At 54.1% G+C, this 23,480-nt stretch overlaps 3 protein-coding genes across 3 annotated transcripts; 1 reads left to right on the top strand and 2 right to left on the bottom strand.

Moving 5' to 3' along the window:
- Positions 1-10,773: 10,773 nt before the first annotated feature.
- CkaCkLH20_09814 (uncharacterized protein) lies at positions 10,774-11,559 on the top strand (the record flags this gene model as incomplete). Its single annotated transcript, XM_038892529.1, has 1 exon — positions 10,774-11,559. The coding sequence occupies one exon, from the start codon at positions 10,774-10,776 to the stop codon at positions 11,557-11,559; it is 786 nt and encodes a 261-aa protein (XP_038742096.1).
- An 8,357-nt stretch (positions 11,560-19,916) lies between these two features.
- On the bottom strand, positions 19,917-20,576 carry CkaCkLH20_09813 (uncharacterized protein; the record flags this gene model as incomplete). The annotated part of the gene is made up of 1 exon (XM_038892528.1): positions 19,917-20,576. One exon carries the CDS (start codon positions 20,574-20,576, stop codon positions 19,917-19,919), a length of 660 nt encoding a protein of 219 aa, XP_038742095.1.
- A 679-nt stretch (positions 20,577-21,255) lies between these two features.
- CkaCkLH20_09812 (kelch repeat protein) lies at positions 21,256-23,144 on the bottom strand (the record flags this gene model as incomplete). Its single annotated transcript, XM_038892527.1, has 5 exons — positions 21,256-21,697; positions 21,749-22,078; positions 22,133-22,838; positions 22,890-22,979; positions 23,030-23,144. 5 exons carry the CDS (start codon positions 23,142-23,144, stop codon positions 21,256-21,258), a joined length of 1,683 nt encoding a protein of 560 aa, XP_038742094.1.
- Positions 23,145-23,480: the final 336 nt, after the last annotated feature.

Genomic DNA, 23,480 nt, shown 5'->3' with positions numbered 1-23,480 from the left:
GCTGTCTTTGGGTCTGGTTTGTGATATATGTATGAAATGTGCTGAAATGGGATTAGACGGAATAGACAAAAGAATACCCAATACATTGAGATGTACTATGCGGTGGGATTATTGATGTTGTGTCTATGATATAGTCTACATATTCTTTGTGTGATTATGATCCTAAGTCGTCCTAGAGCGTTTTCCCCTTCCCATGTCATTTGATTCTCATAGATGGGATTCTTGAGTAATGCCAAACTTGCCATTATATAAACTCTCCAACCAGTGCCAATGTCATCTAGGCCTCAAGTGGCTCTGTCCGGTGAAGATGTTAGATGTTGAGCTTCTTTGAAAACAGGGCAACCTGACATTCAAGTATATCCCGGCGCACTAGGATAGCTCAGAGTAGTGACTACAAGGCGCTCACCAAGCTCTCGTCCATCCGTCCGCATCTCTTTCTCGCGCCTCTTATTCCCCTTTGTATACCAGGCGGAAGAAGGTATGCCGTAACAATGGTCATGCTATCTGGTTCTTGATTCTCTCATGGACAAAGGCTGTGTCTTTGAGTATCGTCAGAGAACTAGCTGACGGCCCACTCGGCATTTTAACTCGCCCTCGCGCCGTTGCACCTCAGACATCTCCTCAACATTCAGATGAGCAGGCTTTCAGTGAGACTGTAGGTGCTTTTATACCCCTTTTATCATCAAGAAAGGAAGGAGGTTGCTCCTATGTATCTAGCTTCTTCTAAGGTACTTGGAAGAATTTGATAGCAAACGATGGTCAGTAGGGTATATAAAGATTCCCTCTTTTTTTTGCTGGAGGGATACTGAACTCAGGAGCGCCGGCCGAATGACTAAGTCTCCTTGCAAGTTGTAAGGATCTACTTGCATTGTCAATTGATTCCTACAGCTAGGAATCGCTAGTTGATGGGTGAGATGACGGAACCACCACCTCCCACGGGCATCTTCGATTCAGCTCCTTTCTTCATCTCCCTTCGCTTATTAAGGCATTTGAATACCTAATATGTGATGACTTGCAAGCTTCGCGACGAGGGTTTGCAACCGCATGCCGTCGCCCTTCGCAAGCGAAGACGACACCACTTCCATGATCAACGCGCGGAAACGTGGGAATTCAATACCAGACGACGAAGAAATTCTCTTCCGCTGGTACTGGTGAGGGTGCTTGCATCTAAGACGTGATTAAATATGAGAGAAACTTGCTGGATGGAGAACGATGTGTCTTAAAGGATTCTCTCAATTTAGCTTGCTCAGTTGGCCCAACATTGATCTGTTTCTCGAGGTAACACCTTTGCTCTATCGACCAGTGTTGCTCATGTTGCTCGGTGCCGCTGGTCAGCATCTTTCATACATTGACAACTGAGCTCCTGCAAGGGGTCGGATGAGGAATCGTATAGGAACAGCAGTTGTGGATGGATGGAAGACCCTGATCCGGCGACTTTGTAGGATCGTTCGAGGTACATCTGAGGCTTAGTTTCGGTGCGTAGACTTCATCGCCAGAGCTAATATTCTCATGAGATCACATTGTCTGGCAAGATTGCCGGCACTAGTTCCAAGAGACAACTGCACATGCGGCTGGCTTTCCAAGGGCTTAGGGTTTCATCTTTGGTTTTATGTTCCAACTGGCAGAAGTCTATTCTGCAGTTACTTATTCGTTCCTTGGAGAAGAAGGAAACTATGAGGACGGATGATACCTATGATGTTCGAGCGCAAGTAAAAGGACAGTCGTTTTCGAGGATGTGCTTAGTCCGAGAGGTCTGAATCTGGGTTATTCATTTTGATGACCAGAGAATCGCTGCGTGCGAAGACATTAGGACAAATGATGTTTAAGCCCTCTGGACTGTGATTTATGTTCGTCTTCGGATTTGAGTGAAAGATGCTGAACAACCCCTTGTTGGCCATTCCCGCTACTCCGGTTGTTAGGTATATAAGTTGAATCCCAAGTGCCAGACGATGTGGATGACAGCGACGACAGTTTACGTCTGCTGCGGGAGAGTTCTCATCGGTCTGTTCCGGCCACCCCTCGGCGTCACTGTCCGTTGCTTATTCCTTCTCTGGAGAGTTTGCAGCTTTCTTGAAATTGCTACGCGAGGATGAGGTCGTCTTATCCCTTGAGGCTATGATCGCTGCGAATCATTCTGTCTTGTTTACGACAAGGAGATGGCGAATCATTGTGTCGTTGCTGAACGTCTGATCTGAAATGAAGAGCTTGAAAATATACCGTTGGATCTGCTGGGTATTCTCCAAAGCCAGGTTTCTGGGCTTGTCTTGGTGTGCACCGAGTTCCGCGTATACCCGCGGAATCTACAGAGACCCGGTCAAGATGCTATAAAAACGGACTTTAGTACCTTTTCCTCAAGGGAGCAAGCTGGTTGGAGACTATCTGGTGTTGAGTTGCGATGAAGGGAGGGGTTCTAGTCACCAGGCTGGGAATTTCCAAGGCCGCGTGAGATACTCAGTTCAGAGTCGTGCACCCAGGCCCATGGTATTACTTATCTTTGTCACGTTTATATACTCGGAATAGGAGAGGGGTGTGAGACGGCGACGAATACTGATGATACCTCTCGTCTTACTTACCCGCAACTGGACGAGATGTACTGTGTCGTCTGTCACGTCAAGTGCAAGACACAACATGTCGAAGAAAGAGAGCTCGCTTTCTAAATCGCACACCCTCCTCTCATCACCTCAAGAAGGGACAATCTGTAGATGATTTATATATCGCATCGAGGAAACCTTTGAGCACGCAGAAGAGGCCGCGTTAAACTTGATGATGCAGCCGACTAACGTCTAGAACGATGATGCGTTAATCGCCGGGCTTGAGCTCTCAGGCTCAGCTAAGATAGTTTTGGCATTTTGACCGATGTTCCAGTACCTAGAACCCACAGGGCCGTTCCATGTTGGCGACGTAAGTCTGCCGAAGCCGTGGACTTTGAAACCCGACGAGGTTAATGCTCGTAGACTCCTAAACTCTCATCCTCAGTACTATATATTCCATACCAGGCCAAAGTTCAATCTCACTGCAAGGAAAAGATGTCGGCGGTAGTGGCGCCGGCAACAGTCAGACAATTCTGGAGACCAAGACCAGGGGTGCTGCCAGCAGAACATATTTGCAATCACTTGAAAGATGCCGGCGTAAGCAATGAGTCTACCACAGCATCATCGACGCTGTCCTTGGCTTCTCGTTTCTTATCCATTCAAACATACGTACAAAACGACGGCCGTGGTGTGGCAGTGTGAAGCAGCCGCAGTAAATACGACAGCGGAGTCACACAGGTCGTGGCATGGGCAGAGCTAAGCGGTACCAACGGACTCTATCCGATACAACTCAGCAGACAGAGGTGGATAAAGCCAGCTCACGGCGTTGGCTCTCACGCATATGTATGCCTCTTCATTTCGTATTGTAAAGTTCAACCAACAATTCAGAGAAACTTCGTTCGTTTCGAGCAATACCAACTCATGAGAGCAATACCGAAATCAGAAGACTTGGAAGGAGTTTCTTCGAGTCCTAGGTTTTGTGGATTGAGTCTTGCTGAAGTGGCCAGATAAGAACGTCTATAGCATCGCTGTGGAACTCTAGATGCAGCACATCTCACATCTAAATATACCCTATTCGGTTGTCTCGTTCAGATCTCGACTCCAACTCAACGCACACAAAGCCTCCATGACAACCACCAAGAGAGGTCCCGTATTCGTCGTTCCATCTGGATAATCAACAATCAAGCATTCATGTCATGCTGTCTCAAGATATGCCACTACTGATACCTCTACTTCGTGCAGAGAGCAGCCAACTCAAGCCACAACTCCCTCTTCAGCTTACCAATCCTCCCTCCTCAACTCACACCCACCCAACTACACAACTCAACCGTTTCCCACGTGTTGCTCCGGCTCACTCCGCGCAGCTCCATCGCAAAACACCCAAATCATGCCCGATATAGCCCGCCATACCCTCCACCTCTCCTTAAAAGGCAATCACAACACTCATTCCATGTGGGAGCAGCCACCACGAGCGCTTGATAGCGTCTCCCTCCAACGCCATCCCCAAACGAACCTCGTCTCCCATCCAAAAGAAGATCTCCTAGCGCGCTAGACGCCAAGCGCGCCTACAAACTCGCCGAACCCCCCTTTGTTCCAAGAATACGCCAGCCGCGCATTCCACGTTTCTCACAGGCGCGGCAGAACTCACGGATATCTCCATCGCATTCCTCTCCCGCTCCCGCTCCCTCAGCTGAAGATGCTAGCGAGGTTGCACCGGCTAGCCACGTTGCAGTCAGACTTGGTTTCTTTTGGCTTTTCCTCATCCCAGCCTGAAATGTATTGACGGCTTGCACTTATTCTGGGACAATGAGCTAATGTCCAAGGGATACATCGTGCACTTGGCATGCGCCGTCCAAGCCGTAGCCCAGTTCCATCCAGACACCATCGACAGCTCCATCTCAATACCACGCGCAGATCCAATGTAAACAAAACCACCACCGCCGACCCGGAAATTTGGTCCCAAGACACGGGTCGCCGGCACTCAGTCAGATGAAGAAAAAACAGGTGAGACCGGAGATCTCCCCGGGACGGGAGTCCACCCCCAACCCAACACGATAATGTCTACGAACCATCTACCGTGAACAATATCTCCAAAAAGTTATTGCTTCTTCGTGTAACCACACGACCCGAGCTTAAAAATAAAATGCATGGCGACGATCGGGTTGGGGGTTTTGATTCAGACCGTCATGGGCGGAACAGGGGAACGTCTCTCCCCGGACCAATCCGCTTTCACGATGCCCCGGGAGCTGAAGTCAGACAAGTCTCGAAGTTCTCAGGAACCCGACAACCCGGTGCTGAGGTCTCGGGTGAGCTGAGGTGCCACGACGACGACGACAATCTCGCAGTAAAACGTAGCGAATCCCAAAAATAAGAATATGAGACCCGTGGGGGTTTCTTTCCAGCCCCCCCGAGCTTCACTTCAGCTTGCGTGGTCCATCTCTCTCTCTCCCATGTCGTCGACGTGTCCCGCGGGTTGAAACATGGTTCAGACGATTTGACACGGCGATAACTCTGATCCCCCGGTTAAAACCGCCCCACTACCGCAAAGTCTCACACCCGACTCACACGGCTTCCGTTCGGAGCCCCGGTACGGCCCCCGGTCCCGGGGTCCATTATCCAAGTCCCGCAGACTCCCCCCGTCCGTCCACGGTTTGTCATCCATCAACATTCACTCCCGTCCCTTCCACGTTCCAAATCCCCACAAGCAAAAGACTCCAGTGTCCTTTCCTACAGACACACCCGACCCGTCGATTCTTTGTGTGTATTCCCGTCTCCACGTGGGTGTATCTAGCAAACGCCCCTCCGAAAGAAAGAGAGGGAGAAAATCTAGACCCAAGCCCACAAAAAGCCCTGCGAACCGACCAGAAGAAGCGAGGGCGAGGATGTGTCACCAAAACCGAAGAGAAAAATTTCTCTGTGAATAGTGTAGTCATCCTACCTATCCACCTTCGTTATGGATCCCCACCACGACCGACGCGAACCGCTGTCCTGTTGCTGTCTGATGGCTGGGCTGGTTCGTTCCTGTCAGCCTGACGTCAAAATTTGGTAGAAAGCATCCTTGGATTTCATGGGCCTTAGTAAAGAAAATTTTCTCCGGCGAAGAGGAAGTTTTCTTTCTCCCCACTTGGTGTTGGTTGGGTTTTTTTTTCTTCGCCCAGCCAAGGGCGTTCGTTGAATCCTCCTCATCCACATCCACACACACCCCACTGTTCGTTCCGCTCGCGAGAGCGAGGATGGGAAAATTTGAAAAAAAAAAAAAAAGTCGCGTGGTTTTAGTTGTTGGTAAACTCCATAGTTGGGCAACCTAGTGAGTGGGAAAACCGCCGCTCAACTCACCCACCACTTAAGCGTACCTACCTACGGCGGCTTTTTCTTTTTTCACCCGATGGTTGGTTGGGTTAGGTTGCGCGGCTGAATAAGGTAGATGCCATCACCGCCACCAGCCACAGATCCCTTTGAGGTGACGGGCTGGGACGAAGAACCTGAAGGCTGGGCGCCTCCACAATTAAGCGAAAAGAAAAAGAACGCTAGAAGCAAGGAAATTCCGCGCTAGAAGCCGTGCAGGGGCCAGATTCGAGCCGGTCCCCACCACATAAAAGGACGCTAGAAGGACGGGAGAAGGGCAGGGGTGGGTGGGTTGGTCCCAAGTCGGGCATGGCATGCGAGCTGAGGAAGTCAAATCAAAAATCCGATCCTCAAATCAAAATCCGTATTCTGTACGAAACCCCGACCGGCACTTTCGATATCTGTGATTTGATACACAGCATTTGTGTTTATTTCCGCGCAGATACGAATTGTACGACTAGGTTTCTTCCGGGGAAATGTATCGCATAGATGGATCCTCAGTGCGAAATCGTCAACAAGACAGACGAAGACGACTCGAACTCCCAAAGCCATGGACCACGCCTCCCAAGCCATCATCTCAATCCTCAACGATAGATGCTACTCAATCTGATTGCCGGCGCACGTGGCTCCGAAAGGGCGTGGGTTCGGACGAGACCGACGCTCGAAAAAGCTGCTGAATTCCACGGCGACATTCCGGCGGCGCCTCCATTCTCCAGCCCCGATCAGCCCGCCCACGAGGACGGAATTGGCGCCGCCAAAACACCGTCCGGGGAGACGCCCAACCGCCTGGCTTCTTCACGATGAGGGTGCCATGCATTTCGTAGTCATCGGCGACCCGCGAACATGAACCGCAAAAAGTGTCCCCCCCCGAGGGCTTCTGGCGGTCTCGCGTGGCACAAGCCCAGGCGCAGAGCCACGAGCGGTGAGGATAACACGCATCTGGGGTTGCACCGCCTCACCGTCTGATAGGGTCCTGATGTGCTGAGCGAATCATCGTGGAGCGTACTCGACGCAGTCAGCAATTCCCAATGAGTCGACAGATTGCACAGCAAAACAGCCGCTGGCTCGCTGGGCAGCCCTATCTGTGAGACCTTGCATCATCGGCGAGTTGCTACGTTCCATCGTAGTGACTGGAGGGCGTGTGCTGTGCTGCGCTGCTCTGTAATATGCGCCGAGCTTACCAATGGCGCTGCATAGTAATTCTCGCGTTCCCCATTCGAACAAATTCTGCGCGGAGATCTGTAAGCCGCGTCCCCATTTCTCATCCCATGCGAGCCATTGGTTTCCACCGAGGTTCCGCTGGCAGGGCTGCAGGGTCCCGTCTCTCTCTCTGCGTGCCTTTCATCTCGGCGATGTCCTTGGGCGGACTGCCAGGCTTTCTGTTGCGTAGCACAAGAGTAAGAAATATGAGATGCGTCTGATATTCCCTAAGCGTCATCCGTCCCGAGGGCGCACGGAATTAAGGTGATGGTAGCACCACGAGCGCGGGCCAGTCGCCGTAACCGCGGGTGCGGGAAATTCAACAGGTGAAAGAGGCTTTTAGCCTTTCGGCAGCCGTGGCTCATGACGGGAACACGACGGCTTCTTTGGCGTTCCTCTTTTGATGAGTAATTTTTTTGCGCTGATCTAGAAGAGTTGCTGGCCGACCAGCCGACCGTCCGTCGGGGACACGGCGTCGAGTGAACCGTGCGGGTAGTTCGGCAGAGTGGAGAAGGGGTGTGTGTTGGTTTAAGCAGACGGTAGGCCTGTGACTCGCAGACGCGGCAGAAAAGACGCCAGAATCCCGAAGTCCTTCCCAAACCCGGATTATCATCGACACTGGCACTTTCGGACGACACGGGGCCAGCTCGTGCCCCGTCTCTTGCGGGGAGAAACGGGCGCGGGAGAGGGTCCAGGGAGATAGCACGGGTTTCCGCCGTCATCCCGAGAAGCTTTCCAGGAACCATTGCAGCGTGCGCCGTGTTGCGCCGTAAACCGCGATCTGGCATCGTAGGGTGTGTTTTATCGCAGACCAGGACTCCAATTCCCGCAACTTGAGGAGCCAAGTTGGAGGTGGTCACGCGCGAACCGGCGGTCTAACCCACCAGCCCGGCCGTCCGCTCTGCCTCCCCGGGTGCTGGTGCTGTGGCTTGGGTGTATCTCACGAGAGACGCGTAGGCGGAAGCTGCATGGGATTTTCTTCTCGAAAGGACTTCTCGAAATGGTTCGATTGGTCGAACCGAGTCCGCGGTGAACGCGAAAGGGGTTTACGAAATATTGGCACGCCGTGGCACGACCACCATGCAAGCCACCTGTGGTGATGCTATGGATTCGTATGTACGTGGCCGTCTACGCGCGAGTGCGCGGTAAGCAGAAGAAGCAAAACCGTCTAATCGACCCAAAAGGCGTCGCACTCGCGAGGGTCTTGGCTGCGGCAGGGCGCCAGGTCGAGTCTGGGGGAGTGAAGACGTGGCTTGACCCCTGTCATGGCAGCAGATGACTGACGAGCGATGAGCAATCCTGCTTCATCATTGAGCGTTTTTTGAGTTTCATCCATTTGCTCCGTGCCCGACCGACCGACTGCGGTGCCGATGGTGTCCGACACCCCAGAGCACAAATCTCGGAGAGTTATCCAATCCAAAGGCGTTCCCTCGGCATGGGCAGAATCGGAGACGGCCCCATCCAATTCGTGGTTTTTGTCATCACTTGACAGCTTCCGTGCGGTTTCCAGGGTCCATTTGCTTTTCGTCGGGTATCCAGGGAGACGGGACATGTCGGCGATTGAGTGACTGTTCCTGATGTCGGATTGACAGTCGCTCGTGCGAAATAGCGGATCAGTGCTCGAAGAAGCAATTCTGGGTCGTCCTCGCGAGGCTTCGCAAGGCAGGACGAATGAAGCAGGCAGACGTAGACGGTACGGCGCCGCTGATGCTGCTGGTGCTGGTGTTGCCGCTGCCGTGGATGCTCCGACGCCCCGGGCAATTGACGAGTCGCGAGAAGCCGGCGTGGGGTAACTCAGGCCGACTCATCACGAACGTGGCTGGTGGCTAGGCATCACCGTACGGATAGGCAGGTACTTTTCGAGTGAGCGAGAGCGAGTACGGCGTGTACGGGTTCGCCAATAGCAACAGGTAGGCGTTATGCCTAACGCGGAGAGGAAAGGTACCTCGCCCATTGGCTGCTGCTACGTTGCCCTCAGCCCTATTTGCGTGTAGCTGTACGGATACCGCGTATCTTTCTCTGCTCGGGGCCATTCGTAAATCCGTACAGATCTGCTCCGTATCCCTCGCAAGGGGGTGTGATTGGTGCGTGTCCGACGAAGCCAGTCAGCTGGCTCAGAGTGCCAGTGGACTCGTGGAGGCTCGCACTCGCAGGGCAGACGAACGGAGCCGACGGGCGACCGGGCTGTGCAGTGCTGTGTGCTGTGCACCCGCTGCGTATGCAAAATCGTAACCCGGCCGCCAGATTATTATCCAGATCGGTGCAATGGTGGTCCTCGGCGCCGTGTGTGACATCCAGCGACCGACAGACGGGGGGGTCCACGGCAGTGTTGAGGTAGCAACCGCTCTCGGTGTGCTCGTTTAGTCCATTAGGCTTTGGAATCGCTGGAAGCCTGGCGGGTTGGGAATTGGTCATTGTTGCCCATTGCAGGCCTTGGCCGGGCGATCACGTTCAAACGCAAACGCACCCCGGATCCGCAGTTGCCAATATTGAGGCCGACCTCTCTTTCGCTTGTCCGCCTCAGCCTGTCGCGGATGATGTGGCTGCCGTGGCCGACGCCGTGAGAGGTTACGGCTCGGTGAGAATTGAAATGAGGCACGGCGATAACGGGTGCGCCGAGGCATGGGCATGAACATAAGCGTAAGGTAAGGGTCGTAAGGCCGCTTGGAATGTCAGATGAATCTCGAGATGACGCGCCTGTGTGATTCAGTACGTTAGACGCCGGGCCGCGGTGCGGTGGATAGAGTAATCAGGGATGGCATCATGTTCCTGAAAAGACGGACCGGGAATGAGAGTCGGTGGTCGGTGCGGAGTTATGCGTATCCCCTATGTCCAAGATGCCGGGTCGTACCCGTGATGATGGGCCAGAGAGAGTTTGGATGGTCGACGTTGATGGAATTGATTACAGAGAAGAGCAAAGATTGGCTGACAAAAGCGAGTGTACAGTAATTGCTGTGGGTACGTATTCCGTCCGCCGAGTGCGTCAGACAGGCAGATCTGATGAGCCATGGATACTACTGAGACTCGGGTGCAGAGGTACGGATATTGGGATGGTGCTGGTAAGCTGGAAAGTCCGAAGCCCTTTTTTTCTCGGCAACGCGCCCTCTCGGCCTTCTGATGACAAAACCCGCCAAACTCCAAAGTCCACACAAAGCCCACAACTTTCCGCTGCGAGTGTGAGTCCTCAGCCTAAGCCTAAGCCCCCCACCCGAGTATCACACCCCTCCCCCCCGGTGTTGGTCATCCATGGATCACCACCCCTGCCCTTCACCACACGCCCCCCCTTGTCACCGCTCTCTGCTACGCTTTTCTTCTCTCCGAGCCCGACAGTCCAGGTCAGCGGTGGAGGGGATTAAAAGAAATCTGTTTCCCACCACGATCTACAATCCCTTCATCCAGACCTCAGCTCCAAGATCACAATCAAACAGCCTCACAAGATCCAAAAGAAGAAACCAAATCTAATCAGTTCTTCCAACATATAATCATCGTCCCATCTGGATCACCGTCAAGCTGTTCCATCTTCCCGCCTCATCTCCAACTCCGACTCGCTACCGATTTTGGAGATTATCAAAGCTTCACACACCGGCAACACTAGTAGCCTAGGCACCCCTGTACCACATTTCACCCCCGATCTCGCTTTGAGTCATACCTACCAAAATCGCGACATCAGTCACCGTCGGTGCAAAAGACACACAAAATGTCCACAACAACCACCTTCTCCCATACCCGCTCCTCCTCCTCACCTCTGCACATCACCGCCCAGAAGAAGAAGATGAGCATCACCCAGACCTACTACCTCGCCCACAAGGCCCGGGCCAAGCTCTCGTCCGAGGCTGCCCGCTCCGACCACGACCTCCGCCTCCTCGTCGGCCACGCCAACCTCCTCGACTCCCTGATGCTTGAGCTCGCCGACGCCGAGAGGGAACAGGAGAGCTGGTTCAACCAATCCGTCCGCGGTGCCACCAAGACCGAGGAGCGCCACGTCCAATGGGCCGACACCATCGTCGAGGACCCCGAGGACGACTGGCACGCCGACGACGCCGACTCGGACAGCTCTTCGGACTCATCCGACGACGACTACGACGAGGAGGAGGAGGAGGACGACATCGAGATGGCCGACGCCGTCTCCCTCCGCCGCATGCCTTCCGGCCCCGCCTCCCCGAGAATGACTACCGTCTCCGTCTCGGAAGACTACGATATGGAGGAGGACGACCTCGAGGAGGACTACGCACAGCTCGAGCTCGTCCGCACACCTTCCCACTCCAGCAGCTCATCACCACCGGAGCTCGAGCACGACTCGGATATCTCAGACGACGAGTCGATGCCCCCGTCACCGCCAAACGCCGTGCTCACCTTCTCCGAGAAGGAAGCCAAGGAAGAGATCTCACAACAACAACAACAAGACGGCACCTTCTACTCCGAAGGCTACTACCTGCCGCCGAGGAACCCAGCAAGGCTCGTGTCTGCCATCTCAGTATACTAAGAATACTCGGGATGCTTTCATTCCTTCGTCTGTGATTTGACCTCTTCTTTTGGCTTTCAGCGAGCGTTTGCATAGCACGGCGTTTTTACTATACCGATACCAAGACCGGCATGGGCATGGTTCATGATTTATATGGCGGATCTACAAAAAGACAGCAATGTCAAACTCTTCTCTTGACGGATACTACTTTTCCTATGTCACAACGGAAAGCAAGGCACGAATGGGTTTGGTCGGGTGGACCACATACGACCTTGATGGATAATGGACGATTTATTGGATTTTTACTTCTCTTCTGCTTGCCCGCTCCCCGGCTCCCCCGATCTCGGATCGCGGAGAGCATCGAGGTCGAGTGGTGTACGGCCTTGTGTTACAGACATATTAGAACAGAGCCGCTGGGGTCGCAACAGTACCCATCAGCGAGCAAGAATCAATTGAGACAAAAACTTCAAATATTGAACCCCCCTTTCTCCCAATTTGCACACACGTGAAGAGGTCACGATTGCATCATTGCACTTGTTCCGCCTCATCTCGGGGGGTTGAAACTGGCTGACGAGTCATTTAGGCAGTCCACATGATTCAGCAAGGCAAAACGACAATGCGCTGCAGCGGCGGCGGCGACACTGGCACACTGGACGACACGACGACGACGGGCCACACTGCCACAGCGACCGAACAGCGAGAGAAAGCCCAGGCGGACCCCTTACCTAAGCACCAAGAGACGCCAAAAGTTCGCCAAAAAAGTAGTCATGGGCTCAAAGCTGCGCGCGCGCGCCCTGCGATCTCGGCAGATCGGTGTCGCTCAACTTCCGTCCTCCCTGCCAGCTTACCTCATCCAGTCATCCCGCCTTTCACCCGCGCCTTTGCGAACCTCGACGACGAACCGTCCGCCCCGACTTTCTATCGACACACCCCGTGCCGTCCTCGGGCAAGTCGTACAGCGGACGAATCACGAAGGATCTGTGGCATTCGGACTTTGGCGGTGTGTTTTAACTCCCCCAAATGTCGGAATTAGCCAAAGGGGCTGCCTGGAGGCCATGGAAGCGAAAAGCCCGATTGATTACCTTATTCCCGTCCGGCCGCTTCGGGCAGTCAATTCAACAGCCGCCGCTGCACGAAACGAGGAAACAGTCATCGGCGACTACTGATGAGTCATCGGTCATCATCATCATCATCGCCATCATCACCGTGGATACCGGCTCCGACATGATTGCACCGACGGACCGCGGGCGATTGACGACCTAGGACTCTCGAAAAATGATCTGATTGCTACGAACGAGACGGGACGCCTCGCGGGAAACGAATGCGAACAAACAGAACCCCCAAGGAAATAGGCGGCGCAGGCGCAGTCTTGGTTGATTACGACGATACGACACGAATCCTACAGCGCGTGCAGTGCACCCGCGGACGAGTTGAGCGGAGTGCGCGGCCTCGCGAGCAAATGCGAGTGGCCGAGGCGATCTATCTAGCAGGAGGACTGTGAGGGGTGTGTGCGGCAGAAAAACAGATCAGTCATCAACCCAGGGCGGACGAATCCCGCCCGACGGCCGGCCCAAGAAAGAAGGGGAAAGAGATTCGAGGCACCAGCGGCGGACTTGACGCAAGGATGTTGCAAGCAACAAGTTGCCCAAAAAGACGAAGAGACAAACCCAACAACGGAACCCGTTCGACCTCTCGGGGGCCGTCTTGTACTGCGCTCGGGCCGCCGTACACCACGTGTCTCCCTTCACCTTTTTCACACACCCCCAAAACTCCTCTCCTCCTCCTCCAGCCTCCAGCCCCCATTTTCGGCCCCCCTGGCGACCATCAACCCCCCCGGCTGACATAAGGCGCAGCAGGAAAGCTGTGCAATAGATCTCGCTTCAGATTGGAGATTCGAGATTGGAGGGTGCCTGGAGATGGGAAAACCGCACGACGTTGGCTTGGCCGTCTTCATTGCGAGATCCAGGGCCCCGGTCCGGCGTCTTACTGTGTCGGTCGTGGCCTCGCGACATTGGAGTTGCCAATTGTCAGCCAGCTCGCTGTGTCCGTACGAATGTACAGCTCACCGATCCTACAACGCTGACCCCCAAACGCCAGGGCGCATCAAGGTTTGTCGTCGTGAACCGTTGGCTAATCTTACTGGCAGCGGGCAAACAGGGCTGAGTTGGAGGGTTGGCCAACCCGTCCGACCTCGAGCAGAAGACGAGTCCGATTTCGCTCTCGCGCAAACGGCACAAAGTTGGTTGAGCGAGCCGACGATAGATAACGAAATGAGGGGGAGAATCAGAAATTGTCGATCCGGTGACACTCCCGCCTGTCATTCGGCGTCCGTAGCCGATACGACACCAGCAGCTTCTGTCGCAGTCCGAAAACACCCCGCCTTTTTTTCCCATTCCCGTTCGCCAGTCTCGGCAAGCCTAACTAAAGTGTTGGTTCACTTTCTTCCCCTCGGGAATCATTTTAGCAGACAGCGAGCGACAGGCGACGCTTGTTTGTTTCACCTGAGTTGGCCCGCTCCCGATCGAGGCATCTTTTTATTCCGCGGAAGGAGATTGTAAGCGGTAGTGGTCTCGTGAAGGTTTTCTTTCTGCTGCTCGCACGCAATCAACCGAGTCAACAGGGTCTCGGGAAGCGAAGGTTTCCCTTGGTGCGCCAGCCGGCCGGCGCTATCCTGCGCTTTTCGACTCATGGCCCGCGTTACACGATACCTTCTTGACCGCTAACACAGCTCACCGACCACCAGCCCTCATTTCGAATTTTTTCCTCTGGCTGCCTTACCGTGGAGAATTGGTAGCTGCGGTTGAGGGAGGGCCTCAACAACGAACCGGGCAACGCCAGAGCGGTGTAAGGGGATCCGGTGCCTGACAACGAAGCTCGAGCCAGCGTGTGTGCTGAGATGCGAAATTGGGCCAGCGACCAAATCTCGCTGCAGAGTGCTTGCAGGCGTGCAGGTGACACGTTCACCCCGGACGAGACAGCGGGCGTGGGGTTCGCGCATCTGGGTCCCCAGGGGAGTGCGCAGGGCGATCATCTGAGCCGGGCGGTTGTGCAAGGCACGAGGCGGGAGACTTCGCACGCAATTTCGATCGCAATAGCAGCTATTGATTGTCTGCTCTCTATGCTACAATAATCAATACGAATGATTTCCTCTTGCAATAGTCACGATGACAGCCTCAGCGGGAATAGCAGCGATCTCCGCCCATGTCACATACGTACACCGGGTCCGCTTGATGATCTGCTGATAAGGGCGGGCTGGAAGTCTCGGCTTACGGATACATGTACGGATCGTCCTGCCTTGTTGATTACGGAAGCCCTGCCTGCGATGCTAAAGGTACCTACAGGACCGGCCGCGAACCCGCTGCTGCTGCTGCTGCTGCTGCTTCGCACCCCCGATCCGCCGCGGCGCCCGCATGTCTCCATCGCGAAAACTCACACACCCCCAAGCAAAGCTCCGCCGTCCGGGGTGGGTTTCTGCGGCGAATGGGCGAGATGCGGAAAGAATGTGAGTCTTTCGGCACGGCGGGGCGGTGGGTTTTTCTCTGTGTTTTTCTCTTCGCTTCTTGTTTGGCCAGGCACAGCTGCGGGGGTGGGTTTGTCACTTTTTGCAATGTTGGCAGCTCAAGGGGCGTGATGTCGTGGATTGATTATCGACATGGTTCATCACCATCATCACTGAAAGAAAAAGGCACTCGGGAGACGTAGGGCGTCGTCTGTGACAGCCTCATCCGGAGTGCTGCGGTGAGCTCTCACAAGTCACCAACGAGAGGGAGCTCTGCTCTGGCCGGACAAACGAAAAGAGTCTGTGATGGATGCGCAGAGCAGAGCTCCCTCCCCGCTTGTTTTCTTGATAGGTGAGCTTGGCGTTGGAGTTAATCTCTGATAAGTCCAGAACCATCTCCGCGAGAAAAGGGGTGTGAGTGTATCATACTGAGATTGATAATTGGTGGTCTGCTTGGGTAAGCCGAAGCCGAGCACAAATCGAATTATTCATCGCGGTCGGTCCCCACACTTTTTTCCGCGCGTGCCTGGATGGACATGGATCTCTTGTGCAACTGTGACTCGGCCGAACACTCACACTCCGCACGGGGGGACCAGGTTCGAGGCCGAGTAGTTCACCGAGAGAAACACGGTTGGTTCGTCGTCGGTGAGGGACGTGGTGAGCTGGTTTCGGTTTCGCTGGGATCTGAGAGGGCGGAGGTGAGGCATCATTGCGATCTCGTGTCACATTGGTAATCTTCGAAATGGCGTGAAGCACCAAAGCGACGGGGTTGGGTGGTTTACCCAACCGTCTATGGTTTTCACAAGATCGCCAAACCCGTCTCATCACAAGCGCGGTCCATCCAGGTGTTCCATAGTCGGACCAACGGTTCAGTTCAGTTCAGTTCACCACCACACTTCACTCACTCACCAAACAAGAGTTGCTCCGTCCGCGCGGTGATGGTACAGACGTTCGGAAATAAGCAAAGATGGTGCCCTCCAAGAATCCGAGACTGCGGGAAGGGGTGTGCGAAACTACCTCTGGGCAGATCTCGTGATGGGATGGCAGCTGCGCATCGGAGTTGAGACCACTCTCTTCTCTCTCCCACGCTCGCACTCGTCATTTTGCCGCGTGTTCGTTGGCGCGGGGTTAGCTTGTTGGTAGTGGTGAGCAACAAGCGCGGGCGGCGGCGCGGAGCGGAGTTGGCGAGTTGTCCCGATGCCGAGACAAAGGGCGGTATCGTTCCCGCTGTCATTTTGTGCTGCTCAATTTGCGAGCAACCTCTGCGAGCCCGGGCCCGGGCTCTTCGGGGACATGACAAAGTCCGGACCTGGGGATCCACTATTTAGACGTGTGTGGTGTGTGGTGTGTGTCCCTTGCTCTAGCGTCATTTTGGACTTTCCACTCCCGCGGATCCCGGTGCTACTGGACCCCTAAAATGATGAAGTCATCTAAACGAGGGGACGATCTCGCTGGTCGGGGACGGTGTCCGTCGCGACGGGTTGATTGTGTCATGATTTGGAGATCTTCCTTCTTGGGATCGGCGGGTGTTGACGTTTAGACTTTGAGCTGCGGATCGTTGGAGATTGAGGATGGGATGGGTGGTTTTGGAGATCTGGTTTCATCGGGGGTTCCTGAGCCGGCTGGTTGGGATTCAACGTGTATGGTAGAGTATGCTCCGTCCGATTTTATTCGGACAAGGGGATGGGAGGCATTCCTCCGGGTGGCCGGTGAAGTGGATATGGCTCGCCGGTCCGGGCCCGGTCCTAGCCATCCAAGTATTGCGCCGCCCGTGTGCCCGTTACCGATCGAACCTTCATGCACCTCACAGTTGCAGCTACCTACGTGACGTCGGTGATGAGCACCGGAAGGTGGAGACGCCGTTCCAGGTGTACGGTCCCGCTCGGCGATTCGGCATAACCATCCAGGTTGCTATCCGGCGGGTGACGGACCGTGATGATAGGCACAAGGTAAAAACATGAATGTCGGGTTACAAAATTGTGTCTTCTCATTTACCATCAGCATCCTGAATCTTTGCTTTTGGGACTGTCGCCGTCGCTCTCAAGGAGCTTAAGCAGTTTACCCAATTACTTGTTTCTGGTTCTTGTGAAGTAATATAAGTACTAAATCCATGCTAGATCTCCCTCCATTCTCACACCAGCAGCAGAACTGGTATTGGTGGGCTTGACCTGGCTGAGGTCTTCGTGAACACGTATGCTCGCAACACTCATTTGGTGATGGGGGGATGAGTTCAACAGCGATCATTATGAGCAAGGAGCTGTCGCTTGACCGATCTTAGGGCTCGAAACACCTGCATAAGCATCGTCATGTCATTCTGATGCTAATGCAATCACATAGCTTCAAGTTAAAGAAGACAAAATAAGAGGATTGACTGAGCTTGGAGTACCTAGTTAAAAACATGAATTGCCCCCTCGGTATTTGATAAATGATATGCAACTCTCTGCCTTGTAGTCCTTGCTTGAAATATACCTTCCCAGAACGAAGGTCGCTCTTCATAAAACCGTGTCTTGGTCTTGTTGTACGCTCAAGTCAGCTCCCAGTATTTTCTCGAGTGACTTAATGGCTTTCAGAAGCTCTCCTTGCATGCTGTATTCCATCGCCAGGGCCTCTTGCGTTGGTGAGAAGCGGCTCGAAGATGAAAAAACCCCTTCCCGCCCGTACGTAGACAATAAATTTTCGCATGATTCGATCACTGTGCCGTCCTGTGAATCAGCAGATCGCCTCTTAGCGAGATGTATCTGCGATGAAAGTAAGAGTGATGATTGCCTGCCGACCTTCTCAAGGATGTCCCGCGTCCGTTTTTCAGACTGCATGCAGTGTGCGGGTGAATTCTGCGTTCCGATCACCACTTCATGGTTCTGACGGAAAGAACCATCCAACGCAAGTAATACGCGTTCAATTACGTCTCTGGCCGTAAGGAGTCTTCCGCAAAATCTGTACACTTGGATAAGATCAACTTGGAAACGTAAGATCAACGTCTGGTCATCAACCCCAATCGTTGATGTCTTCTTGCAAATCTCATCAGCTAAGATGAGTGCCTCGTGGTCTTCATCTGCCATGAAGTATTGCATTGCAATTTCCCACTCCAGTTCCAACAATGCAGGGTCTTCGGCCGACAACGTTTTGGTCCCCTCCTCAATTGTTCTTTTAAGCAGCTTAATGGCATCTGCTCTGTTGTCTTTGATTGTCATGCAGGATTGTGCAGCCAACCTGAGCAGACGCAGTCGGAGTGGATCCCCTTTTTCGAGCGTTCCGTCTCCTGCTCCCAGAACGTATTGCAATAAATCGGAAGCCTCGTGGAATTGTTGCTGATCATAGAGGAAATTGCCAACTGAATGGCTTAGCTGCATGCCTTGACGCGACAGCATCTGGGCCTCCCCACTTGCTCTGATTAGTCTAACAGCATGTGGCACTAACGCTTGCCACCGATACCGTACCAAAGCGGAACTTTCTGGCGACCATAACGAACACAGATGGGTTATCGAAGCGGCGAGACAAGACTTCATAAGCCCTTTTCGCTTGATCCAGAGTCTGGCTGCCAAGTGAACAAGATTGTGCATTGTATAACTCTGCCATTTTTTGGTGATGAAGGCGTATCCGAGAAGCGTCCCGACAGCGTAACTCAACTGCTCTTCGCTCCCAACATCCAAGAGCATAGAATGAGGTACTTCTTTTGGCTCGATTTGTGAAAGAAACTCCAGAAGTCGAGCGGCTGGTGGGTTATCCTTTGCGATCTGTTCAAACGACACGAGCCAGGTAGTCGCTATTGAGGTGAGACGAATCTCAGACTCATTGCTTTTAGCAAATTCTCTACTCATCAGATTGGCGAGCTCGGTTTCTGAAGTGTTCATGACTTTCCGATACTCGATGATTTCCATGTTGTTCCTCTCAAGGTACGTTGCGGCATGTTTGATGGCCAAAGGAAGGCAGCCGAGTTCTTCCACTAGGCATGACAGTTCCATCTCGTCTACGGTATATTCGCTCTGAGGTAATATCCTAGTCAAAAGATCGTTGGCGTCCGACTGGCTCATCTCGGAGAGAGCATACTGATTGCGTTCGGCGACTGTTCTTCCAACTTCCGGGGAGCGAGTTGTGAAAAGAATGCGACCCTTGTCGCTCTGTGGAAGGTATTTAAACAGCTGTTCGAGAAGATCCATTTCGTCAAGATTGTCAACAACGAGCAGCCACCAGCCCGCCTCATCTGAGCTCAAGTAGCGCTGTAGCATCAGTTTCGGATCGGCGGCGTCCATCGAACGAAGGGCGAGTTTCTCGATGATCTTCTCACATGAGCTTCCAAATACCTCCTCGCTCAAGGCTGATACCCAGAACACGGAATAGTATGACCGGTTTTCTCGTACCCAATGAGCGATTTCAAGAGCAGTCTCGGTTTTCCCGACGCCGCCCATCCCCACGAGAGCAACCCGCCCTTCACTCTCGAGCATGGCTTGTAGCTTGTTGAGTGTATCGATTCGACCAACGAAGCGTTTGTTTCTGGGAAATGGTATATGATGAGAGGCTGGAATGTGTTCTGTCTCGAATCAGTACACTGGCTCGACAATGACGGTCATACGTAGAAAGAAAGGGACTGACGTTTACGGGCCCCTCCAGATTTTGTCTCCACAGCACTTGGCGACGCAGTACGCTTGAAAAGTTTTCGCACGTAACCAGGGAGAAGTTTTCTTCGCAAGCTGGAAGTCGAGCCGGTTGCCTCTGAGGTTTCCCTTCCGTACTCGGCAAATCTCATCTGGTTCAGTCCAGTTCGAACCAACGCCAATGACTTGGAAACTCCGGGTGCAGATGGGGTATGCTGATGAGACTTGTCTATCCGCGATGAAAGGCTTTATTAACTTCTGGCTTTCTCTAGAGGGTGCTGGTAATTTCAACCCTTACCGAAGTGGAACGTATGGTTACTGCCACTGACGTTGTAGCCCGAGTTCATTACATGGCTGCCACCCTGTGTGTTGTTCTGCTGACCGTGTGCACCGGATTCATTGACTTGAGTCGCATGATTTCCGCCCATTTCAAACTCCCAATCCTCCAAAGACGAGCCAGCATGCGACAACTCTGCAAGAGCGCTGCTGACGACGTCGACGTCATCATGTAGACTCAAAAGCTCGTTCATCGCCAGAGCCTTGATGCGGCCCATGATGTCCTTCATGAGAGTTTCGACTCGATGGGCCTTCATGCCTCGAAGAGCTTCTCGATACCACGCTTTTGCCTTTGACCATGTGGTGTCCGCATCGCGGTCCTCCTTGCATTTCCTCTCGAGTTTGTCGAAGATATCCCGCAGAATGGTCGCCTTTTCTTCGCATTGTTGGACGGTTTGGATAACCAGCTGTTTGTTGTGGTCATCGAGAGCTGTCTGAACGGTCTGAAGCCTCTTTCGCGTGTCTTCGAGGACTTTTTGGACGATGGGAAGGCTCTTCTTCACCTCATCAAAAGCCTTCGGGAGATCCTTAATCTTGCCGACGGTGTCGTAAGATGCAGAAATCGCCCCGATGAGCGTGACCACGGAAGTGGTGATCGTGAGAGGATCCATCGTCGGAGTCCACGCCGTCGAGACGTGGAACGAATGTTGTCGGAGGAAGACGCGACGGTACGAGATACCGACTTGCGTAAGACCGCCTTGAAAGGCGCCGAGGCAGCGCGGGGTTTTATGACCATGCTTTCTTATTGCGGCTGAATATTGTCGGCGAATAGAAGTGCTCATCAGGTAGCTGCGCCCCCTTGCAGAGAATGTGTTCTTGGCTGACTGGTCGCCTGACCTCCTGTGCATGTATAGAGAGGGCTGCCAGTTACAATTGAGCGCCCTGGTTCGCCAGCAGAAACGGCTTACTGCTGAATCTAGGTAGGTCAGCGTGGGTGTTACACGAAGGGTGAGGCACATAAGTACTAGAAGTGTTGGTAGCTGGCCGACAAGAATAGAGGCCGGAACAAAACGAGTAGAGGAGCTGTTGGTACCGACTAGAAGCTGACTACCCAGTACGGCAATCTGGCTGGACGATCAATCAATTTGTGGTTTGAAACGTACGCGAATTGGTTCCGGGACGTAGCTTCTCGATGGACATATCGTGTGAAATTAGAGACGCGAATGTACTGCTGATAGATACTTGTGATATGCCGTTATTAATAGATAGATGATTTACAGTCTAAAGGTACCATGAAGATATCTACCACGTTCACCTCCCGTCATTATCCATATTACATACCATTCTTTCTCACTTATGCGCTCCCGAGCCGTCCAGCTCGTACATCACCCTCGAATCCGAAGGCAGCTCCGACGTATGCGCCATCTTGGGCACATCGGGAGGCGGAGTATGCCCGCTCTCCAACTCGGACGCCGTGATCGTGGCCGACGGCGGCACCGGCGAGTAAGCGTGCTGCGGCGCGTACGGCTGCGCCTGGGCGAGGGCGGGATCCTGCGCCGGGGGCTGCTGCCTCTTGCGCCGTCTCAGGAGGCAGAAGGCGGCCAGGCCGATCGCGGCGGCGCCGACCACGCCTCCGACGACGCCACCGGCGATCGCGCCGACGTTGGACGAGCTGGACTCGGAGTCGCTGGAGGAGCTGTTGCCGGAGCCGGAGCCGGAGCCGGAGCCGGAGTCGGAGTTGGATTTTTTGAAGAGGGCGGCGACTTCGTCGTTTGAGTAGTTCACGGTGTTTCTGTCCTGCTGTCAGTTACCTGTCTTTAATGGAGACTGCTGGTGTACTCACCCCTCCTCGTACCAAGACTTGACGATGTCCGGCGTGTCGTACGCGGCGGCGCTGGAGTCGTATTGGTCGTTCCACTTCAGCTGCGTCATGTCGAATACGCCGACGCCCTGGGGGAACGGGTCCTTGTCCTTGAAGAACTTGGCGGAGTCAACCCAACTACGGTCGATGCCGCCGATGGTGATCATCTGGCGCTGGCCGCCGACGGCGCAGCCCATGGCGTCGCGAGGGCTGGTCGAAGTGTAATCGGCCTTCTTCCAGACGAAACCGGGCAGACTCAGGATCCAGACCTCGTCGAAGGAGGTCGTGCCGCTGGTGCCGCCGAAGACGAAGCTTTGTGATTTGGTCAGTCAACCTCAGAGAGCTCAGTTTACGTGGGCGACTCACATCTCGTAAGTGTTGTTCTGGCCTTGGGCGCCCACGGCGCAATGCCATTGGCGTGGTGCCGGCGCGGTGCCGGAGGTCTTCTGGCTGTACCACACGTCCGTCACGGGGTCCATGAAGTGGATGTCGTCGAAGGCGAGGAGCGGGGTGTTATCCGACGAGCTCCCAAGCGGGTAGTTTCCTCCGCCCAGCACCATGACCAGGCCGTTGTCGCCGAAGTTCGGGACGTAATGAGCAGCGGCGCCGCCGAGGGTGCCGTACTGCGAGTAGGGCGCGGTGGTGTGGTTCGTCCACGCCTGCGCGTTGTCGGTGAAGTTGAACTTCAGGTATCCCGGGACGGGTCCGGCGGGCGTGGGGTCGGAGGTCGCCTGGGAGTAGCCGCCGAAGTAGAAGCCGGCGCCGGGGGTGCTCACGAAGGCTCCGCCCTGAGACCGCTCGAAGTTGACGAACGTCGAATGGCCGGGCTTGATTTCGGTGTTCCACGATCCGCCTCCGCTGCCGTCGGGGTTGAACTTCCAGAGCGCCGCGCTCGGCACGTTCCCGTCGTACGAGCGGAATCCACCCCAGATGTAGATGGCGCTCGTGGAGTTGTCTTGGAAGTCGAAGATCGCCTGCCTCATCATCGTCGGGGCCGATTTCTTGATTTCTTTGAAGGTGACGTCTGAGGGCTTCCATGATGTCGTGAGGTCGATTGAGAGGGTGACGTTCACTGTTGACGGCTTAATACAGCAGCGATATCATAGCTGCGGGTCAGACGAACCTGGATCAGAAGGACGACTCGTGTTCTTCCCGTTGACGAGCTGCGCAACCTCTCCTCCATCGATGTACAGGTAGTTTCCGACGACGGTCGCTTTTGGCCGTTAGTATTGAGACGGCGTATGCAGACGATTGTTGACTTACTTCTAGGAAACCCCCTCCTCAGAAACGAGTCCACATCTGGCACGTTTTTTACTTGCGCGTAACATGTCGTCGCGAGCTGCCCGACGGCGAGCAAGGCCGCCAATCGTGAAACCATCGGGGCTAGGGAGATGGTGAGAACGCGAAACTAGCGCCCGAGATCGTTCGTTCTGCGACAGAACTACCACTCAAGCTTGCTGCAGACCGTAGTTGATATGACGGCGATCACCTATACTGAATCGTCCAAAGGGTCAAAATACAGGACCAAGCACGGGCAGCTTCAATCTCATCCGACGATCACGGAAGGATTCAACAAGAAGAAGTTCACATCAGGAAGCGGAGGGACGACGGGAGAGAAGGGTGCGAGCAGACAAGACAACCCCTTCCAAAAGGACCCCCCCTCAAAAATTGTCAGATTGGATCGGCAAAACACATGATCAGGCATTTCCACGCT

This window comes from Colletotrichum karsti, assembly GCF_011947395.1.
Source record: "Colletotrichum karsti strain CkLH20 chromosome Unknown Scaffold36, whole genome shotgun sequence".
Classification (NCBI taxonomy): Eukaryota; Fungi; Ascomycota; class Sordariomycetes; order Glomerellales; family Glomerellaceae; genus Colletotrichum; species Colletotrichum karsti.
This window is presented reverse-complemented; position numbering and strand designations above follow the sequence as displayed.